A 21,452-nucleotide genomic window follows, 5' to 3' on the forward strand; every position below is an offset into this window, starting at 1 on the left:
GGTATTCATTACCGTAAACTAGTGGCTTTGCCATTATTTTCCTGTTTTTGCAATCCATTGTTTGTGAGCACAATATAATGACAACAATTTCATACATTATAACATATGTATTTACTTCTAAATAACTAAAGAAAAAATTTGAGATGATTTAGGCTTTAGACTCACTTGCTGAATGTTAAGGATTGGATAAAAATTTTCTCACTTTTTGTCACTTTTTTTATTATACGAGTAAATACCCGCAAGAACTTCCAAAAATGTTTTGAAATAAAGCTAGAAATTTCGTTCCAACAATATGGCCATGAAAAAAATTTCATGTCCATTAAAAATGCTTAAAAATCGTATTTTTCACTAGTAATAATGAGAACTTAACAGTTAAAGAGAAATGGAACTCTCAGAGGGAATATATTTTTATTACTATGGAATAGAAAAATTTTAGATTTTTATGCGAAAGGTGACAATAAAAAGTAAAGATATAAACAATAAATGTAAATTTATATGTGATTCTACAGGAAATATTCTCATGAGTTCTAAAATATATAATGTGGGAGCTTTTAGGAAAAATGTAAATGTTGATGAACTGGAAGTGAAAAGTATGTAATCTTTTAAGGACTTGAATTTTATTATTGAAAACAAAGTTATTATAATCATATTTTCTAGTGTCAGAATTATTTGAAATTGCTTTTCACGTTACTAATAAGAGATGTGAAAACCACGTTCCTTCTCTTCACTAAACTAGGTAAAATTTGTTGAAGTAGAGCACTTTTGATATATCAGTTTAAAGCACTGGTAGCACTGTATGTAGAAAAAATATTCTAAAAATTATTCGCTGTAAAGGTATTATTAATATGTCCACATAAGTCAAAATTAGAAAAAAAAGTTCTACATTCTACATTTCTTAAAACAATTTTATATTACCTTTTAGTTTTGTTCATACTTTTTGTAATCTCAGACTGATAACATATACTAATGCAACTAAAAAAAACTGAGAACTTCGGAATCAATATCACTATCATTCTTGTTTATGTAAGAAGAAACCCAATTTTTACTGGAATGCCTAGGGTTTAAAAAGCCAGGGTAGCCCAGGATAGATGCAACAGGGAATGCAACGCTAGAAAAGACTTAAGTATATAATAATTTTTATTAAGAGATCGTTAGAATATGAGTCAGGGTTTGAAATAGCACTTTCAAATGTATTTGTAGCATGTTTATATACATTTATTGTCTTACTTAAGGCTGTGATGTGAGTGAAAGTCACAGATTTACTCAGTCTGAATAAGAAAACACTGGATGACTGGATGCCCTTTTTAAGAAAACAGTGTGCGGAGATATGTTTACGTGAGGTAAAGTATTAGGTGGTAAAAAAACAAAAGCAAGTTTAGCAGAAGAAAGTAGAATAAGGGTAGAGAGTGAATGGATAGTGGATTCTTGGAAAAGCCAAAAAAAGAAGGAGAATATGCATCTTTGTGATTGATAATACAGGTAAAAGTGAATTATTGAGCTTTACCAGAAACATTTATTTCCCCAGAAAGGATTTCTTTCTTTATTTAGATCACAAAAAGCACTTTTTTGAAGAAAGCGAATTACATCCAAAAATAAACCAGAGTCTGGCGTGCAGTGGCCCAGAAACACATATCGCTGCACATTCAATTAAAAGAACTCAAAAGTTCTATAAAAGGTCGTATAAATATACCAGCTGTGTTAAAGAGTATTATGAAGCTTTCGCAAGGGAATTCATACGGAGTTGCCAAAATGATAATGAAAAATCACAGGTTATCTTCTTCATAACCTGAGAAAGAAATATTTTTGCCACTGAATGGACATGAAAATATACGTAACTGTTTAATTTTATTTCATTACTACTATTTAATGACCTAAAACAATTTTGTTAGCATTTCATGAACAAATCTTAACATAGATGACATAGTAAAAAAACTACATATTCAAAAGCTACATTAATAAAGTATTGACTGTAAAGTATTGAGAAATTTAGAATTAAATGTTTCAAATTATTCTTTTTATTTTGTACATAACCTAACTGACTAAACCTTTGAAAATGTTTATTAACAATAAAACCTCAGTTTGCACGTTTGTTTTATTTATTATATTGTTTTTTTTAAATGTCCACTACTCAGAGTTACATAAAAAACTCAGCCTATAAACAACATTTGTTTTTCACCTTTTTGTATTTTTTAGTAAGTTGGAAAAGTTTGAAGTGGCATATATATATTTTTATTTATTTTTTTTTTTTTCAGATAGTGGCACTCTTCCCAAAAAGGTTGGCCTTCCCTGCACTAAGTAATGGTGTGTTGTGAATACGGCAAAGCACACTAGGGCTATCTGCCTAAGGGGAGGGATGCCTTCGTGGAGGACTTTTTAAGGGATACTGGCTCGTATACACGTTACACATGGGGAAAACCACGAAAACGCCCATGCAGCCAGCCCGTTCGCGGGATTCGAACCTCGGACCGAACTACCAGTGTTCAGCGATTTTACCGCTCGGCTGCTGGTGCAAAAAGTAAACAAAATTATTAAACTAAATAATCTTAATATAATACATCAAGATGCCATGACGATGAAACGGCGGCGATAAATAGTTCCATTCCTGAAAATATGTATTTTTTAAAATTTTGTTTTTAAGCACTGAATAATTTTAAAATAACATTTATATATCTCATAATGAATTTCATGTAATTTCTGTAAGGTTATTTTAATTTTTTCAATGATTTTTGTTGAATCATTTTAGACTTGAATGCACTGAATCTTAATTTAATGCATTTATATCAATTTTAAATTGTTCAACAAAAATCAGGAAAATTTCACATATTTACTTCGATAAAATATTAACTTATTACTTTTTGTTGTTGCTAAAATGTTCAAAAGGGATTTATTATTATAAAGTCACCAAAAGTAATTCAAATTGACAGCTGCAACACAAATTTTAGTTATTACTAAGCTTTCATAATATTTTTCAAAGCATACTTTAGGAATGATCCTGCCAATTCCGACGAAGAATTCATACTTTCTTCTAATGTAACTCCTCGAAACTCACAGCAATATGAATAGCTTTCAATATTGATTTCTTACATTTGAGAACATAACTGGCCGATGAAGAAAGATGACACTGATAAAGAAAACTGCTTTTGCATCACTGACGGGAATAATGCTTTACATTTTAATGCCATGTCATATTTGGAAATGTTAAAACGATATTTAGCATACATGTATCCTAACTTAGAAAATAATTGCATAATTAGCAAGAGCTGATAATTTTTATTTAGTTGCTCTGAAATGTACTAATTTTACGTATACATTTTTAGTAACATTAACTTTTCATATTATAAATTTCATTCTGAAATTCTTATCGTCAGATGACACCTTAAAATCTTTCCCACATAGTCACTTTTTCTTACGTATTTAAATAGACCATTTGTATCACTACAGTTATATATATTTCTTTGTTTATAAACCACTCAAAGAGAAGTCATTGCCGATATGATTTTAATGGAAGTAACCCCTTTAAATTGGTTAATTTTTTTATTCATACACTAAATTACTTTTTAAACATGGGAAATGGAGTGTTTACCGCATCTATACGACACTGGGCAACAATGGCCTTCAGGGATTATAGGTTGACAGCCAGCTATTGGAGGAGAACACGTAATCCTTTCACATATTACAGAGGAGTCGGAGCAATAGCAACTATGACAGGAACGATAGTCTGGAACAATTTCTCCTTGATTGTAAACTTGACCGTCAATATTGCATGTGGAATGATGAGCTAGGCGATAAAAAAGAAATTATGTATACAATATATCCAAAAGATAAATATTTTCATATATTTTGTAATTTTTATCATAAATTCATTAGACGGACAAAAATTAGTGGTACTTATATAATGCCCGCCGAAAATATAGCGGCCAAAACATCGTGGACGAAAACGCCGCGGAGAAAACAACGCAAGGCGAAAACGTCGTCGTACAAAACATCGTAGGAGAAAAGAAAGCAAAGAGAAAACATCGCAGTTCTAAAACATCGTGGTACAAAATATTACAGCTGAAAATAAAGCGGTTCAAAAACTTAATCTGTTAAGAACATCGGTTTAGCAACTTAGCAGTTTAATAACATCGTCGTCGAAAATATCCTGGTAAAACAAAAAGCGCTGACAAATCATAGCATTACGATAACATCGCAAATATACGTTTTCCAGGGTTTAAAATTTGTTACATGAATATTCACAATCATTTTAGACTATATTTTTCATGAAAAATTAGCAGTAAAACTTTATAAAAAAGATGAATTTATTAATGAACTTTGTTAATGAACTATGTAAGTTTACAATTAAGTGCTATAAGTTGCATTAATTTTCTACTCATTCTCAGTTTTTAAATGCTTAAGTTTCCGTCTTATTGTATCAAAAAATTATTAGTGAATTCAAAAATATGAAATATAAAAATAAAAATATTCCGCTTTCCTTTCTGCGCTCATAAATCATTATGCGAATATTCATTTACAGCTTTCAAAGCCTGGAAAACGCATGTCTGCGATGTTATCGTCATGCGATGTGGTTTGTTAAATGCTTTATTTTTTACCACGATATTTTCGACGGCGACGTTTTTAAACTGCGAAGTTTTTAAACCGCTTTATTTTTGGCGACGATATTTTTTACCACGTTGTTTTAGAACTGCGACGTTTTGTCTTTGCTTTCTTTTCTCGCACGATGTTTTGTACAACGACGTTTTCGCCTTGCGTTGTTTTCTCCGCGATGTTTTCGGCTGTAACCGGAAAGCGTATAAAAACTTTTGCAAGAAAGCAGTGTTTTGCTTCAGATCACTGAAGTCAAAAATTCCTTTGAATCTGTTCTTAAAGTGATCACTGCAAAATTTCCACAAGAGTAAAAGAAACAAAAAAAAAAAAAAAAAAAAAAAAAAAAAAAAAAAAAAACCCGCTTGTCACTAAATTTAATGATTGATTTTCGGAATAAATACCTAATTAAAACGTAAAATATGGAGGTAATAAATATTTTTTTTCAGTTATAAGACAAAATTCTTTTTTTTTTTCTAAATATGTAACCAAGTTGTGCCAAGGTAGCTGCGCTAGAACTTAAATACCAAATTAAATACGACTTAGATGTTAATATAATAAAAATATTTCATAGAATTTCTGCCCGCTTTTTAGTTTTATCGTAACTTTATTTAAATTTGCTTTAAAAACCTGCTTGAATTGTCAAAGCTATTACAGTAACCGTACGTGACCTTCAAATTGAACTTATTAGGACTTACATAAAATTCATATGAGTTTTATGTGGTTGTTATTCACGTAAAAGCTTTGAATGCTACTCTCTAGTAGTGTAACTTAAAAAGCTTTCAACTTCTCAAAGTTTTAAATGATAACTTTCAAAATATATTTCTTAAATCAAAATGAAAATATTTTGGTAGACTACTTTCAGAGAAAAAAAACGAAGCTATGTAATGAGGAAAGTAAATAATTTTATAGGCATTGAACTAACAGGATGCTAAACTACTACATTTTTACAAATATGACAAAAAGAATTCTTACAAATATGTTATTAAGAATATTTTATAAACCAAACTACAGTAGTTAACTGAAATTACAACGAAAGAAAACAGGAAGAAATAAGAAAGAAGAGTTCTATTTTATAATGTTTTCTAAGCTCCTCAAAATTCTTCATTTAAGCTCATTGTTCTTCACTTCAGAAGATTAAAGGATAACCAAATTTCAGTGATGTCAGCAAATTAACGCAAAACATATTTCTGTGTGAGGTTATCAATTTGCTTGCAATGGCTGAAAAATGTAAGATATAAAATAAATAAACCACCTCGTTTAGGCTAACGTTTTTCTGCTCTCTGCTAAATGTCTAATTATTCAACTACTTACACTATTTAATAATATATAATTTCGGAGAAATAATTTCGAGCTTGGCGGTTCCAGAAACCCGAGGGAAGATCGTTCTATATGGTTGGACTAAGAGGGAATTGGTTGTAAGTCCCCAATATTGTGGTTATCCACAGAGGACACGGCTTGCCGTTTGACCCGAATTCCGCATAATTTCACGGCATCAGTAGCGGTGCAAAGGCCAGTCCGTTGTATACCACCGTATTTTTTGTCTTTCCTTCAGGGCGGGGCTGCTTGCGTAGTACTGGCGGGGACACTATGAGGACCAGCCAAATCTTGAGGTGCAATCCGAGTCGAAACAGATAGGCTGCAAAAGGGCCATGCGCCGTCAGGAAATATGCCATTACTCTGCCTGTAGTGGTTAATTCCTTTGAGAGCACTGGAAGGAAGTTAAATGTCCTCCTGCCTGTTAACTATTATGTCTAGTTAGTTTTCCACAGGGACATAAGGTTCCGTTCCAGTCTTGATTTAAGATGTGATAATGGAATTGGCACAGAGATGGCTGGGGCAAATTGCCCGTTTGTCGTATCTCTTGCATAAGTGAATTGTAAGTGAACTGTAAATAAATGAATAAGAGAAGTGGCTACTATGAATGTGACAAGCAAATATTACACAGGAACTGTGCAAATATGTGAACAACACATGTGATGTACATTAATATACCAAGTTGATATTGTTCGGTATAATGTATCTAAATATTCGGTATAATGTATCTAATGGTATAATGTATCTATGTTCGGTATAATGTATCTAAATATAATGTATTCTGATATCCAAGTTACCACTGACTTCTAGAGTAAACTCAGAATCACAAGCATAAAACATTGGTAAAATCCTCATACAACACAGTCAAAGTCATGACAGTGTCTCTTTAATAACCACAGGTCACAAATACCTATCTTCCGAAGTAACTTCATAAATTTCGCTACAAATTTTAATATTACGTAAAGATTTTTGGCTGGGCCTAGCGACAACAGATTGCTCTGACAATTGAGTACAAATGCTCATGGTCATCTAACAGCGGTACTGCAACTCATCTGGTGGTAAGTGGGTAAGCCAATTTATTAACCTCTATTAGCCAAATCTTCAGGCTAATAGAGTCGCACCTCATGGTGGTCTCTGATCACCGGCAGCGGTGACCCAGGTCGACTAGTTCAGCCATGAGATTTGAAAGATCTTTTTGAGTCTATCACCTGTAAGTGTAGGACAGGCGGCAGCTTGGTGAATTTTTTTACGCTCTCGTTGGGGGCAAATTTGGCCTGACAGAACCACTTTCTGCCTAATATGGAGGTTGTAAGTTGGGATTGGGCCTGATTTTGCGTCTTCTTCAGATCGCGGTATCAGCAATTTGCAAACTAATCAACTCTTTATTGCAGTGATATGTTTGAGATATCAACAAGAAAGCCTTGCTCAGTACAATACATTTTTATGATCTTTTAGCAACTTGTTTACATTAAAACAAATTAGACAAATGCATTCAAACATCTGTTGCTTGAAAAGAAATTAAAAGAATATTCATTTCAGATTGTACTTTTATATTAAAAATGTATACAATGGAAAAGTTTCTGTATCTAGGGTAAAAGTATTATACTTCACGTAATGATCAAGAATTCAACTTCTCTTCAATACTAACGTGCCATTACAGACTGTTTAAACTGGTGCAATAAGATTTTAAAATTTCATAAACGTTATAATAATTTGCTTCCAATCGTTTTCATATAATAAAAAGAATAACTGCAATTTTAACTACCACTGTTAAAATCCCTTTCAGTTCATATGAAGACTAACTACATTTTGAGTCTAATTTTTACTCCTGTCGTGTTAGGGTTTACTTACCAGAGTTTTCTGGTATATCCGTAATTGTAGTAGGTAGAGTAGATGTTGATTTTTCCGTAGCTTTAGTTGCTTCTTTAATCGCTATCCTTTCAGCTGAAATACAGAATTATTTTTCCTTTAATGTACATTCTTCATTAAAATTACGGTAAAATTATTCCAAGTTATGTAAATTATAATGTAACACCTGCTATGGGTGCAAATAACTTAGCTAGCTCAAATTTCAGTAAGTATAAAGTGTTACCTAAATTTCAAAGGGAAATCACTATGTAATTTTCAATAAATTTCAAATCACTGCAAGAATTTCTAACTACAAGCAAAAAACATTTTCTTTATAATAAAATTACATTAAATTCATTCTCCCTAACTACTTGTGTGGTGGTTAAATTAAAATATACAAACATAAAATTACCAAACTACTGGACCTGGTTTCAAGCTGTTTTCACAATTTATGTAATTTCAAAAATTTTAATCTAACTTTAACAGAGACTACAAGCTTTGCCCCGACAGCGGCAGAAATTCAAACGTACAACTTACTAATTCCGCATCTGAAACGCAGCCTACAATATTCACATCAAACCCGGCATGGGATTCTCCAACCACTCAATACATCAAGAGGCAAGCCATCCCATGGACAGTAGGAGAAAATTGTTGCAGACATATTCGTAATTTTCGTATCTAACTTTATAGTAAAATCGCTTGCCACTCAAATCTACATTAATTACGGAAAGAGCGAACTTCGTGGCGAAAAGAGACAGAAAGGGAAAATAGTAAATTATATAACATTTCGTTAAAGTAACACTTAAACATAAATGCTACAGTATGACCTCAGATTTAATTTTGCTAACAAATTTAAGTTTTACCATAGAATTTACTGTTATGTAAATTCTATGGTAAAACTTAAAATTTGAATAAATTTCCATCTCATATGGTGCTATAATTTTGCTACGTATGCGATTTTTATTTGATTTGTTTGGTATGAATAGAACACAGAAGTTTTCAAAAGTAAGGAAACGTCAGTTGCATATTTTTCTATTTGACTCCTATCAAATTTCATTTCAATAAATTCCTCGGGTAAAATTATTCCTTGCGCCTTCACATTAATAACAGAAACTATGTAACGATTATGTTAATTTTATGAACAGTTAAATTTTGAGTTAAACATCTTTCCTGCCAAATTCTTAACTTCAACTTACTACTTCCGGCCAGAACGTAGTTTTAGAATAACGTCTGAATACATAATGAGGAGGAGCGGTATTTAACCGTGAAGTTCTACTTGCTGAGTTAGATAGAATCAGAGTTTCTGATTAGGGGGCGTCCGCCTTTTGGCTACTCTCTCTCAAAGTTCTTATTACGCTCAGCCGTACTCAGGCCCTTGATAGCTTCGCAGTCATTTAGCGTTAAGGGGCCAACTCGGTTAGAATCTTGATAGCTTCGGCTATATCTCTTTAGTTTAGATTAGTTTTAGTTTACTTCTTAACCTCTTAATTTCAAGTCCGAGTGTCGTCTTTTCTTGTACACTCCAAGACGGAGTTCTGTTAAATCTTATCTGAATAATAAAGGGTTATTTACCCTTCCATCATCTTGTTCCTTGTTGCGCAAACTCAAGCGATTATTCGCTTACTAGTTTTTAAGATTCTTCACGTTAAACAGCAACTTAGCCTTTACAAAGTGAGGAATTCTATAACTATTTTTAACACATATTCCTACATTGCACTTACGAGCAATGGAACTTGATGAATTTATTGTTTTGAGCATAGAATGTTCATTTTAGGAAAGTTAAAAATTCTAGGTTCGTTCCGTTTTCATAAGAGATTTAGCATAGAAAAAGGTATTAATTACGCGAATATTAAAGCATATTATTTTCATGGTATTAATTCGGTACAAACTCTTACTTACAAGTTATAAATTTAGTGCTGTTGTATATTTAAGCACGTGAAGCAGTCAACAGAAAACGTGTAAGGATTATGTTAATTTTATTAACAGTTAAATTTTAAGTTAAAGTTCTTTTCCTGTTACATTCTTAACTTCTTCCGGACAGAAGGTAGTTTTGGAATCACTCTGAATACTTAATGAGGAATAGCGGTATTTAAACCGCGAAGTCTACTTGCAGAGTTGAGAGAATCAGAGTTTCTGATTTGCGCGCGTCTGCCTTTTGACTACTCTCTCTCTCAAAGCTGTTATTACGCTCGGCCGTACTCAGGCCCTTGATAAGCTTCGTAGTCAAATAGAGTTAAAAGGCCAACTCGTTTAGAATCTTGGTAGCTTCGGCTATATCTCTTTAGTTAATCTTAGTTTTAGTTTAATTTTTACTCTCTTAAGTTCAAGCCCAAGTGTCGGTTTTTATTGTACACTCCAAGACGGAGTTTTGTTAAATCTTATTGGTATAATTAAGGGTTAGTTACCCTTCCATCTTGTTGCTTCTTGTTATACGAACTTAAGAGATTATTCGCTAACTAGTTCTTAAGATTCGTCACTTTCTACAGTAACTGAGAAATACATTAGTGAGAATCTTACAAACGTTCTCTCAACATTGACAGAAATGTGCTTTTGATTAGCCTCAAAAAGTAATTTTAATTAAATACTTTTAGCGGAGTTGTCCTTTAAAAATAGAGAAAATGTTTCTTTCAGAATAATAGAAAATTATAAGATTTAATTACACTGGTGTTCAAAATGAAGACAGTTTTCGCATTTGGTTTAACATGTTCAGTATTGGTGGGAAGATTTTGATGAAATTTGTTATGGACATAGTTTGACAGAGTACAAAAAATATACCGTAGAGCAGTCATGATACATATGCATGATCATGAGTAAAGCTCATCAAAGCGGCAAAGTCTAAAATGTAGGCTGCACATCGAATAAAAAAGGAGGCTATTAAGAGACAGGGGTCCTCTCTAGAAGTCACACAGCTTTCAAAACGGGACTTTAGACTGAAAATGGGGAAGTTTACGATTCCCTGTTGCAATCTGTTTCTCTCCTGTAGCAATGATGTTTGCAGATCTTGCAGGGTTCTGGGAAAGGAAAGGCGAGTTGTAGGTGCACTCCCAAGAGAATCCCATGCCCGTTCAATCAAACCTCCGTTCCCATGCTGGTCTATTACTTTGATGTTGGAGGACAAGTAGCGAGTGCCTGGCTCTCTTTAGAGGAATGTATACAGAGAATCAGTGATTAGATTGAATTGGGATTCACCTGTGATGAGAATGGTCTCCTTTTGATTCTTGGTGCAAAATTGGTGTTCTTTGTACCATGCTAAACGGACTGTCTTGCTCAAAGAAGTAAGTAAGACGCAAAGAGTAGATCTGGCAAGCAGACCAGAACTTGAGTCATATTTTGGCCTTTCAGGTGTGCAGTTGGAGCTCAGTTCCTCTTTATAAATGAAAAAGCTCGTCTACATGGGATTAATCTGGTGGATGATTTTTTTTTTGGAATGTGAGGATATTAACTGGCTGGTTTGGGCAGCCAGATTTCCAGAGCTAAATCCTATAGAACATGTTTAAGACGCTTTGGAGAGGGTACCTGCAACTCGCTCTTCTTCTTTCCAGTACCCTTCAGAGCCTGTAAACAGCTCTGCTACACGAGCGAGACCGATTGCCACTGGGATTCATAAAATTCTTTATTTTCCCTATGAAATCGCATCTGGAAGCTACTAGGGGGGACCATATCCCCTTTTAACTTTCTCTTTTTGTTCGATGTGAAATCTCTATTTCAGACATTTCATTGCCGATTAATTTTACATGCGTGTATATCATTGACGTATCATTGTATGGTATATTTTTTATGTTATGTCGCCAAACGTCCGCATTAATTTTTATTAAAATCTGTTCTTCAGTTCTGGAGATAATCAATGAAATGTGAAACTCCTCTTAATTTTAAACACCAGTGTATTAATACTGCTAAATATAACTGAAATTTGCAAAAGGGACATAAATTAGAGTGAAAGTCACGTGAAATACACTAATTTAAATAATATCACAGAAATTATTCAGGATGTGGATTTCCAAAGTGAATAAAAAATTGCTTACTGACCCACACCAAAAGAATGCTCTGGTATTTTGCGCCAGAACGTAGCGAAAGATCAGATTTATGACATAAAGTCAGCTTCTGAGGAAAGAAAGAAGAGCAGAGAGTAATATTACAAATAACCTTTTTTTAGCTTTTTTACACTTTTATCAGAGTTAATAGTATAGAAGAGTTAGTAGCAGAGTTTCATATTTTCCCAGCTCTATGAAACATATTTACTTACAGCAATCATATCTGGACGGGCAGCAAGAAAAACGAGTATCGTAATGAGGAGTGCATCCATCTATGGACAAGTTGCACTTTGGTTGAAGACAAGTTGTTTTTCCACGGATACAGAAGCAGTATTCGCAGAAAGAATTTGACAGCATAGCTGAACCATCTCCGTACAGAGTTCCATTAACCAGACATCCTGAAATTACATAATATGTGAAAGCTATTTGATAAATTAAAGCTGATGATTAATGATGAATATTTATTCAATTTTTTCTTCAATGTACAAATATTTCTTATCATTGTTGGTATAAAAACACTTGTTTCTCAATCTGTGTTCAGGTAACAAAGCAAGAACAAAAATTATTTTTTAGATCTGAAATTTTATCTAATATTTTATTCATATAAAAAGCTTACAGAACACACTTCAATTAAAACAAATTACTACTTATTGGGAGTAATTCCTTAATAAAATTAATTTCCTTCATTATATTTTTCTACAAAATTTTTGTTATGTCCATTGTGATCACGCTGAATTCCTTTCATGTGTTGAAAAGAAAAACTGTAATTTGAACGTAATTTGTATTCTGTTTATATCCTAATTTTGTACATAATCAAATAATAGTAAAATGTTAATTATGCGCAACCTGATTAAATTATCATATTAAATGCTAATAGGAATTTTTTTATGAAAACAAAGCCAAATATATGCCGATTGCAAAATAACCAATAAGCTTCAGTTATCTTGAAATAGGAAATCATAAATTTGAATTAGTCAATAGCTTTGTTTATCTTTTAAAAGTAAACTCTGAAAGCAGTATTGATACAGAAATTAAAAAGGGCATGATCGCTGCCAGTCGCTGTCTTTGTAATAATAAAAATTTATTAGAAGAGGAAAGTTATACTTAGGTATTGCTGTGAAACCTGGACATTAGTTAAGGTAAAAGAAATTATTTTGGTTATTTCCGAAAGGAAAGTTCCAAGAAAAGTTTCTGGTGCTGTAAATATTGATGGCTTGTGGCGATATAGATATGATAATGAATTATATAAAGAAAGTAATATAATCAAATACATTAAAATTAACCGTAGAAAATCTGCTGGTCACATATGCTTCGATGATTCACTTCGATGGAAGGACTATGTCGAAAGTGACTTCAACATTATTGAAACCCCTAACTGGAAAACTCTGGTCAAACAAGAGAACGAAGTGAAAGAAGGTTCAAAAGAATACCATGGCCAGTGCTGGTTTGTCGTGTCGATCAAAAAATGAAGAAGGAGTTTGCTATGCAAATCAATGCGTATCTCATATTTACACTCTAATTATCCTATGCATTTAACTAATTTCTTGACGCATATTGAAATTATTAAAAATTGCTTTGTAATTATGCTTTTATATCTTACTGAAGTTTTGAAAACGTTTTATTTAATTATACAAACGGGGCTTTTTAGATTTTTGATTTTGCATTTCTGCAACTTTGGCGAGAGAGATAACAAAATACTATCCTTTAAACAGCAGAGAAACAACTAGAAAGATGTTATATTGTAATTTCAGACAGCTTTTATTTACCAATTTGATATACCATACATTTTTACAGTCTTACGACAGTGCATATGCTGGAGGCTAAGAGCAGAAACATTACAACTGAAATTTCCTAAATTCCACTTTTGTCTTCTAGATCTTCCATAATTTTTGGCTCATTTATTTATACTCTAGCTTTTTGGTAGATGCAACATAGCCTACACGTTTTTGTATTTCATATATTTAAGTTTCTTCCATCTAAAAAAGTAAGACATTGTTATTTAGAACATCATTAATCAATATAATTATTTAGAAAGGATAAAAATGAAATGTTAAAAAGTGGGGTTATGACATTCTATTCGCAAAACATTACGTCACTTATCCAAAAGCGATTCATTTTTTCCCGTGATGCAATTTTTCCCCTGAAGTTTTAAGCTCTGAAGATCTGTGAGAGTTTTAAAGAAGACATTACCTCCAGGGATGTCGTTGAAAAGTGTGATATCGTCATCTTGAGTAGAAGAAACGTAAACTAAACTATCTTCTTCCGTTTGTGTTGTTGTTTCAACGGGAGTTGGCTGAAATGTTGGTCTAAGCTCAGGAACCGAATCTGATTGGTTGCGTGGTTTTGTTAAATCTTCGCCACCTAAAATAATGTATAATTCTTATAATTTCTGCAATTATGAGCTTTTAGTAGATTATCGAAAATACATAATAACTTACCAAACATACAAAAATAATACTTACTATAATTCCTATGCTAGAATTATACTATACTATTTTAGCAAACTATTCAAAACTTTCTAAATTTTCTACAAATGCACAGATCGAAATGCAAATAAGCTTTACGGCATCATGCAAAATCATAGGGTTGAGAGAAGCCAGTGAAATGATTTTAATTTAAATAACACTCGAATGATGTTTGATCATTCCGCTTTCGAAAATATTCTTGGAAAAACTACATAATATTTGTAATTCTGCAAGGCAGCTGTTTCTCTGAACAGTTCTGTAATCACAGAAATGATATTTCATGCTCAGGTAACATGCCTGATATCTGATGATCTTCCATGAATGCTCTAACATTGTATTTTTTTATTTCTTTACTAGTCGTTCACCAAACTACTGATAAGAGAGTGTCTTAGGAAAATGTGATATTTTACTCTTGTAATTTAAGGAAAATATTCACTTGTGATCTAAGCATAATATTAGCTTAGAAAATTTGAATATGCTCATAACTTATAAGAACTCTACTCGTAATATATCACTTGTAATCTATTGCTCAGTTCAAACAGTGGTTTATTCTCCATTGCCACATATAGTAACAAATTTATAAGAATAATCTTTGCTGTGTATTATAATAGCATCTATAATTTTACACCATACGTTTTATTTTTAGCACATTGTTAGCATTGTGTTCATTTTATATTACACTGAGCATAGTAACTCATCTTAGTAAAATTAGTCATATGTGTCCTGCGACGCAATATACATATTGCGTCACAGGACACATATTAACAATATAACACATATAACATTTTATTTATGTAAGTCCTATGGCGTAGACATTAACTACCTTTAGATGTAATTCATATTCTAATTACTGCTACCTTGTTTGCGCTTTGTCCGTTGTTTTATTGCAAAATTTTAAAATATGTCTGTTGACATTTCTAACTTGCATAGCATTTAGATTTATTTATCTACTTATTTTTTAAAATTTATTGTTAAGACCTTCTACAAGTAAGTATTGCAATACAATGTGTAATCTAGTATTCTGGATCTGTAATGTATTAAGTTTAGTAATGCATTGCATTGTTTATAAAATAGGATTGTAGAGAACTATATGCTACAGTTTAAGATATCTAGGATATCTTGGTATTATGGTAAATAATACATTTTGCTCGAATAAATGCTGTGCTGTGAAATTTCCAAGCATTTGTCTGTTATTACTTAACTTCGAACATTGCAGACGTTTGTGCTCTGTGTCGCTATGAATGTAAATAAGACTAACACATGTATTGACAAATACATGTATTTTTCTGTGAACGTAATTCAATCAACAAATCAATAACTGTCATGAAATTGCGACGAGTTGGCAACAATTCCGTTTGGTTTAACAGCCATATGATCAGAAGCCTTCTCGCAGGCGAAATTAAATTAAAGCTACCAAATAATCTTTCTCTTCTAATTAGAAATGGTCAGGAATTATTAGCCTGCAACGATGCTAAGTCTGAGACTGTACTATTTTCCCAAGCGTAGTTAGGAAAATTTAAAAAAAGTCGGGAATCATATCTGAAACTTTAAATTTTTGGTATCGTTGAGTCCTCAAACAGTCTAACTAGTTGCTAGCGATAGCAAAGTATTGGAAGGATATCTGTTTAAGGGTAAAGATGATGTCTCTGAGGACTTCTTAAGGAAAGTTGCTCCGTATTTGCTTCACACATGGTGAAAATCATAAAAACCTCATGCAACTAGCTCGTTCAAACGCTGGGAATCGAATCACAGAACAAATTACCTTTTGTTCACGACTTTCAGGAACTTCTGTCATGTAATTACCATGTTTTCGCGATTTCAGGCACTTGAACTCACCGTGGGGCTGAGTGGTAAAGTCGCTGAACACGGGTAGTTCTGACCTAGGCTCCATTCCAAGCGAAAGTTCTCCACGAAGGTATCTTCCCTTTTAGACAGATGCTTTGTCATAATTAATTAAACCAAAATTCAGGCGCTTGCTGTGTGTTGAATCCCAGTCAATTGCGTTAGCTCTCCTTACTCTCGCTTACATTGATGACTGGCTATTTTTAGAGATAGTCTCGTTTATTAAAACGAAAAAAAGAGAAGATAAATTGCGGTTTTTTACATATATATTTACATATATATATATATATATATATATATATATATATATATAAATGCAGATTCTGGAGTTCTTGTAAAAGTTCTTTTAAGGATGCGACTTAGAGTTTGGTAAACAAAACTACAGTTTAAACATAATAACGCTGAAAATAACATCATCAAAAAGTTTTAATTAAAACACACATACCTTCATTTCATTCCTTAATTTTATTTTCTACCTCGGACCGAAATGTATCTTCAAATTTTAACCTTACTCAAATGTCGTATTGAAATAATTGAAATTTTTTTTTAAGTGAAAGAGAAACATAACAATGTAAAATTTAAAACAGACAAAACAGCAGCCTTATTTTCCAACAGATTTTGAATAAAACTTTACAGATTTCGAGGGCGATCAGATATAGCTCCTTCTTCTTCAGGTAAAAAATTTTCGCTACTTTTACTCTTGAAGAAACAGGATCTATGTCTGATCGTTTCGAAATCGATAGAATTTTATCCAAAATCAACTCTAAATAAGGTTTCTGTTTTGCCTGTTCATTTTCTTATTTAAATCATTTAATCCGATTTAAATTAACATTACTATTTTAATTTCGAAATTTCAGTGGAGTAATGGAATCTATTTCGTCCAATCCTTCATTCAATAATTATCATTCTAATACATACATATTATTTAAAGTTGGAATCTAAATTATTCTGTTTTCAACTTATAAGGTATTCCTCCCGCCTTCTTAGCGAGCCTTCGTGGTGTAGTGGTCTGCACGCTCAGCGCGTAATTGAGACGTCTGCGGTTCGATTCCCGGTGAAGGCGTTGCTAATTTTTCATCTTGCCTGCTTCCAAAAAAATACGTAATGTCTCTATAAACGTTTTTTAATACTTAGCGCTGGAAAAGAGATTTTGTGAAGAAATAATTCAATAAAAAGGCAGGGAGAGGGCGAAGAAAGAAATTTTTAGAAGAATCAAACAAGTTTACAATCAAAGTAGAATGTTCAAATTGCAGTAACGCTCCTTTTGATAGATCCTAATATTAAACAGTTTCCAATGTTATTCGTCTAAACATGAACAAACATTCACCTACAGCGATTATTTGTAATAATTATTATTTATAATAATATATTTATAATAGTATTAAAGTATAAACGCAAGGAGAAACTTTTTCCTAAAAAAGTGACATAAATCTACACCTGTAACTCTGCAGTTATAATAAATGTAAATATTAAACGTTATTTTAACATTTTTAAAATTTCAGATCCTTGATGCTAGAATTGGAGCAATTCAAATAATATGTTTTACTCTGCAGACTGTTAGACGGTATGAAGTATTCTTTGCGTGTTAATAAGTAGTTCCAGTTTTCAGGTATGTATACTCTAGAAGATTATCCTGTAACATGAGAATAGTTTTCGAGTGGAGATTAATAAATTAACTCAAGTATTAATAATTTAGGGCAAAATGAAATATTTATGTATATGTGGTGGTATGCTGACAAATAAAAACTTACATTTAATTTAGCTTTGAACTTCTGGCCTTACCTTTCCACAAATTGGAATCTTTCTGAATATTATATTTTCATCATACCAAGACCATCACATTAATTTGCACTGGTTTTCTGACATGTTCCATTCTCATCGCGAAAATTTATATTATTATTGAATATAAGTCAATGTAAGACTGCTTATTGTACTAGACAATTGATTTTAATGATGCAATTTTGGGAAATAAAAGGAAGAAAAAAAGGTTAGTGAGAAAAATTTACGCACAGAAGTCAACTTATAGAATCACTAGGCTACTCAGAGAAGAAAACAGAAATAAGCTACTGAGTCCTCGTCAGGATTTGAATCACGGATGGTCATTTGCAAACTGGGCATGTCAACGACTTACGTCACGAACGCTCGAGAGAAGGATGTGGTAGTGCTGTACATTTGCGACTATTTAAAGGGCGATTGGGAAAGTCACATTACCCAGTCGACAAAACTCAGGTAGTAACGAATTATCGACCATAGCATTTTTATATCAGGTGTCGCTGAAGAGGTTATTAGAGTTTTTACAGCCGGAACCATGAAAAATCAACTGTTCTTTCGCAGAGATTTGAATCAGAACCTTCCAGTTTCATAGGAAGTAGGGCTAACCATTTACACCTCACTAGCACACATTGTGGGAATGCGATTGTTCCTTACAAGCTGAGTAAGTGGAAGCTGCAGAAGGGTATCAAATTGCTGATGAAACAATAATTATCCCATACACCACATTCAGGTCAAATATCTGCATATGTAAAATATGTCATTTAATAAATAAAATTTATGAATCTCTCAATTTTGAAGACTATTTACACACTGAATAATATTCTGAATTAAAAATCATAGTATTTTAACACAACATTTTTTTTAAGTTACTAAAAGTGTTAAACTTAGTTTCTTTCATTAAATTTGAATTTTTTTGATAGAGTAATGAGACTTTTGTTGCTTGTTGTTGATTTTGTCTTTGGTTTAGATCATAAATTCTGGAATGTATTCAGTCGGAGACTATCAGAGAGCAGCAAGCTCTCTTTTCTTTAGTTTTAAGCACAATCATAATAGAAAATGTAGTTTCTTAAAAATATACATTGGTCAAAAAGATCTTTGCTGTTTCATGTAAATTTTTATCTTAATTTTTCATGCCTAAACAAAATTTCGAATTATTTTCAGAATTAAAGTTATTTTACCAAATCCTCTGTGAGACGATAAAGTGAAAGTTTTTTAATGGAAAAGAGGTTAGTTCAAGAAAAGGAAATCCTTTGGTTCAACAAAAGGGTTCATATTCCATACATTTTGTCTCCAAGGATGCTTTTATTCTGTATAATTAATATTATTAAAAAAGGACATTATAACGAAAGATCAAATGAAATAAATGAGCATATCAACTGAGAAAGTTTGTACTGGTAGTTGCAATGGAAAAGTTACTATAATGAGGGGTCCTTATAGCAGACGTTTATTGGTACTCCTCTAAATATGCGGCGAGCCGAAAGTCCTGTGGATTGGTTCGAGTGGAGAGAGGTGGGAGACCCTTGGATCCCCCCGGGGTGCTCCATGTACCTCCATGGGGAGCTCTCCTTCAAATTTGGGGATGGAAAATAGAAGTCCAACCTCTCTTCGGAGTAGGCTCTGGCAATCATTGTTTCATGTAATATGGACAAGATAACAACAACTGTTTTCGGACGACAATATTAACATCTGCAAGTGAGCTACATTAATATCTAAAAATCGCTTATGTATCTAAGTATGCCCATCAGATATATCAACCTGACTGCCCTATCCTTCTATTGTGTAAATAGTGATATACGTCACTTTTCTTATCAATGAGAAACAGCTAAACGTCTTAGAGTTAATAAAAATGCCTGAGAAGTTTACCATAGAATAGTCAATGAACGTCTGAATGGGGAATAGAATTTTGATGATCAGAATTAATTTTACTACACAATGCCTTTAATAGTCTTGTCCAAGTATATAAACCCCTGTGTTGTGACTTATCTCACTTGTCTGACAGTAGCATCACCAATAAACCCACGAAATTTGTCGTGTCAAGGAGAGCAAGACTGCGCCTGCCACTTTGCAAGATCACCATATATAAAGGTAAAAAACTGTTTGCTGTTTCATGTAAATTTTGATCTTCATTTTTCATGCCTAAACAAATTTATTAATTCAAACTAGTTTATTTGTCACAAACGTATTTATTACTTCCTTTTAAGTAGCAGTCGAAGAAGGCTTTATATATTCCTTATAAATGGAATACAATTTAATCCATGAACACTATTTTATATTTTTATCAACGGAATAGTAATAAATATTAACGGGTGGATAAATGTAAAAAACGTTTGACTATCTATTATGATATTAAGTAGGCTTCCCTAAGAAATAGTGGTTGAAGCTTAGGAAATACATTTCTTATAGCTACAGATAGCATTTTGAACATTAGAGCTGCATTCGCTTTCATTATCTGAAACATTCCCGATCATTTATGAATAAGCGTTTTTACCACTGACTTTGCTACGCAGGATTATTCAATCGTTGTTTGTTTAAGGGTTTTGTCATATTCCCGAATATTTAAACTCTATATTCATAAAATTGCTTAGGAAATTAAAATAAATTTCAGGACAGTTTTTCACAGCACGATCTAGTTGAATATCAGAGTGATCTGAGTTAGTTAACTATAAGAGGCAGCCTCTGCTCATTTTCATACCGTCCAAGATGGCAACTAATATAATAACAGAACACCTGGACTTCAAAAACCAATTAATGTTCTAAGATATTTTATATTAATTAGCCAATTATAATAATTTAAACCTTTAGCATGAATTCTTTCCGTAGCCCTCACCAGAATGAAGATTAGTTGTTTGTGTATTTTAGCTGAGGGTTTTGAATATTTTGATTAAAGCTTCTGGCAGCCTCATCTTGCTGTAACGTATCATCGCCAACTCTGCTTAGGATAACTTTCAGCTCTAGCATCTTACTAGCCGACGTATAAATAATGAGTCATAAACTAAAAGTGAAGACTATTCCTCTCTTGGTTATTTAGATTAATTTAAAACTTGAGCAAGCTGATATAAAATTGATATGTTGAGGAATTATGAGGAATAGAGTAATAATATGAGAGATACTTTCTTATCTGAAACTTTGTCTTTAAATATATCCTTTGTCAGAAAAGTGCCAGGGCAAAAGTCGTAAAAAAATAGAAAATTGCATTTACCAAGTAATGATCCTACCTGCTATCAAAGTAGTAGCCTTGGCTGTCTATACGCAACTGCCAACGTTTCCTGAGGTCTTGGAAGCAAGCAGGAATGTCTTAAACTGCGATGCTTGCAAGCTCATTTGTCACAGCCCGTTGTATTGTCTGCAATAATTTTGATGAGGCTTTCCTTTCAGTCACCTCACGGAAACAAGAAAAAAGTCACAATAGTTTTTGACACAAATGTGTAATCACTTCTGGTTCTATCCAATAGTTCAGCAGAAATTCGTTGTCTTTCCTCTTTCTGTTCATCTGTTAGTGAGTGAGGGACGATTATTGCATTTATGTTTCCGTTTCCCTAAATCTTCGCGTAAAATCTTATGGCACACATCAGGACTTAAATTTAGTTCTTTTGAT

General features: G+C 32.6%; 1 protein-coding gene across 1 annotated transcript in view; it reads right to left on the reverse strand.

Moving 5' to 3' along the window:
• Positions 1-21,452, reverse strand: part of LOC118201750 (uncharacterized) — a 69,032-nt gene that overhangs the window by 12,254 nt on the left and 35,326 nt on the right. Inside the window, exons 4-7 of the mRNA XM_035373904.2 lie at positions 13,968-14,138; positions 11,990-12,175; positions 7,750-7,842; positions 3,584-3,778 (exon numbers count right to left, since the gene is read on the reverse strand). Of these exons, the coding sequence (XP_035229795.1) occupies positions 3,584-3,778; positions 7,750-7,842; positions 11,990-12,175; positions 13,968-14,138 (645 nt within the window). The remainder of the gene's footprint in view (positions 1-3,583; positions 3,779-7,749; positions 7,843-11,989; positions 12,176-13,967; positions 14,139-21,452) is intronic.

Source organism: Stegodyphus dumicola, chromosome X2, assembly GCF_044657685.1.
Source record: "Stegodyphus dumicola isolate Sdum_Otavi_A_Nest chromosome X2, ASM4465768v1".
NCBI classification, from domain to species: Eukaryota; Metazoa; Arthropoda; class Arachnida; order Araneae; family Eresidae; genus Stegodyphus; species Stegodyphus dumicola.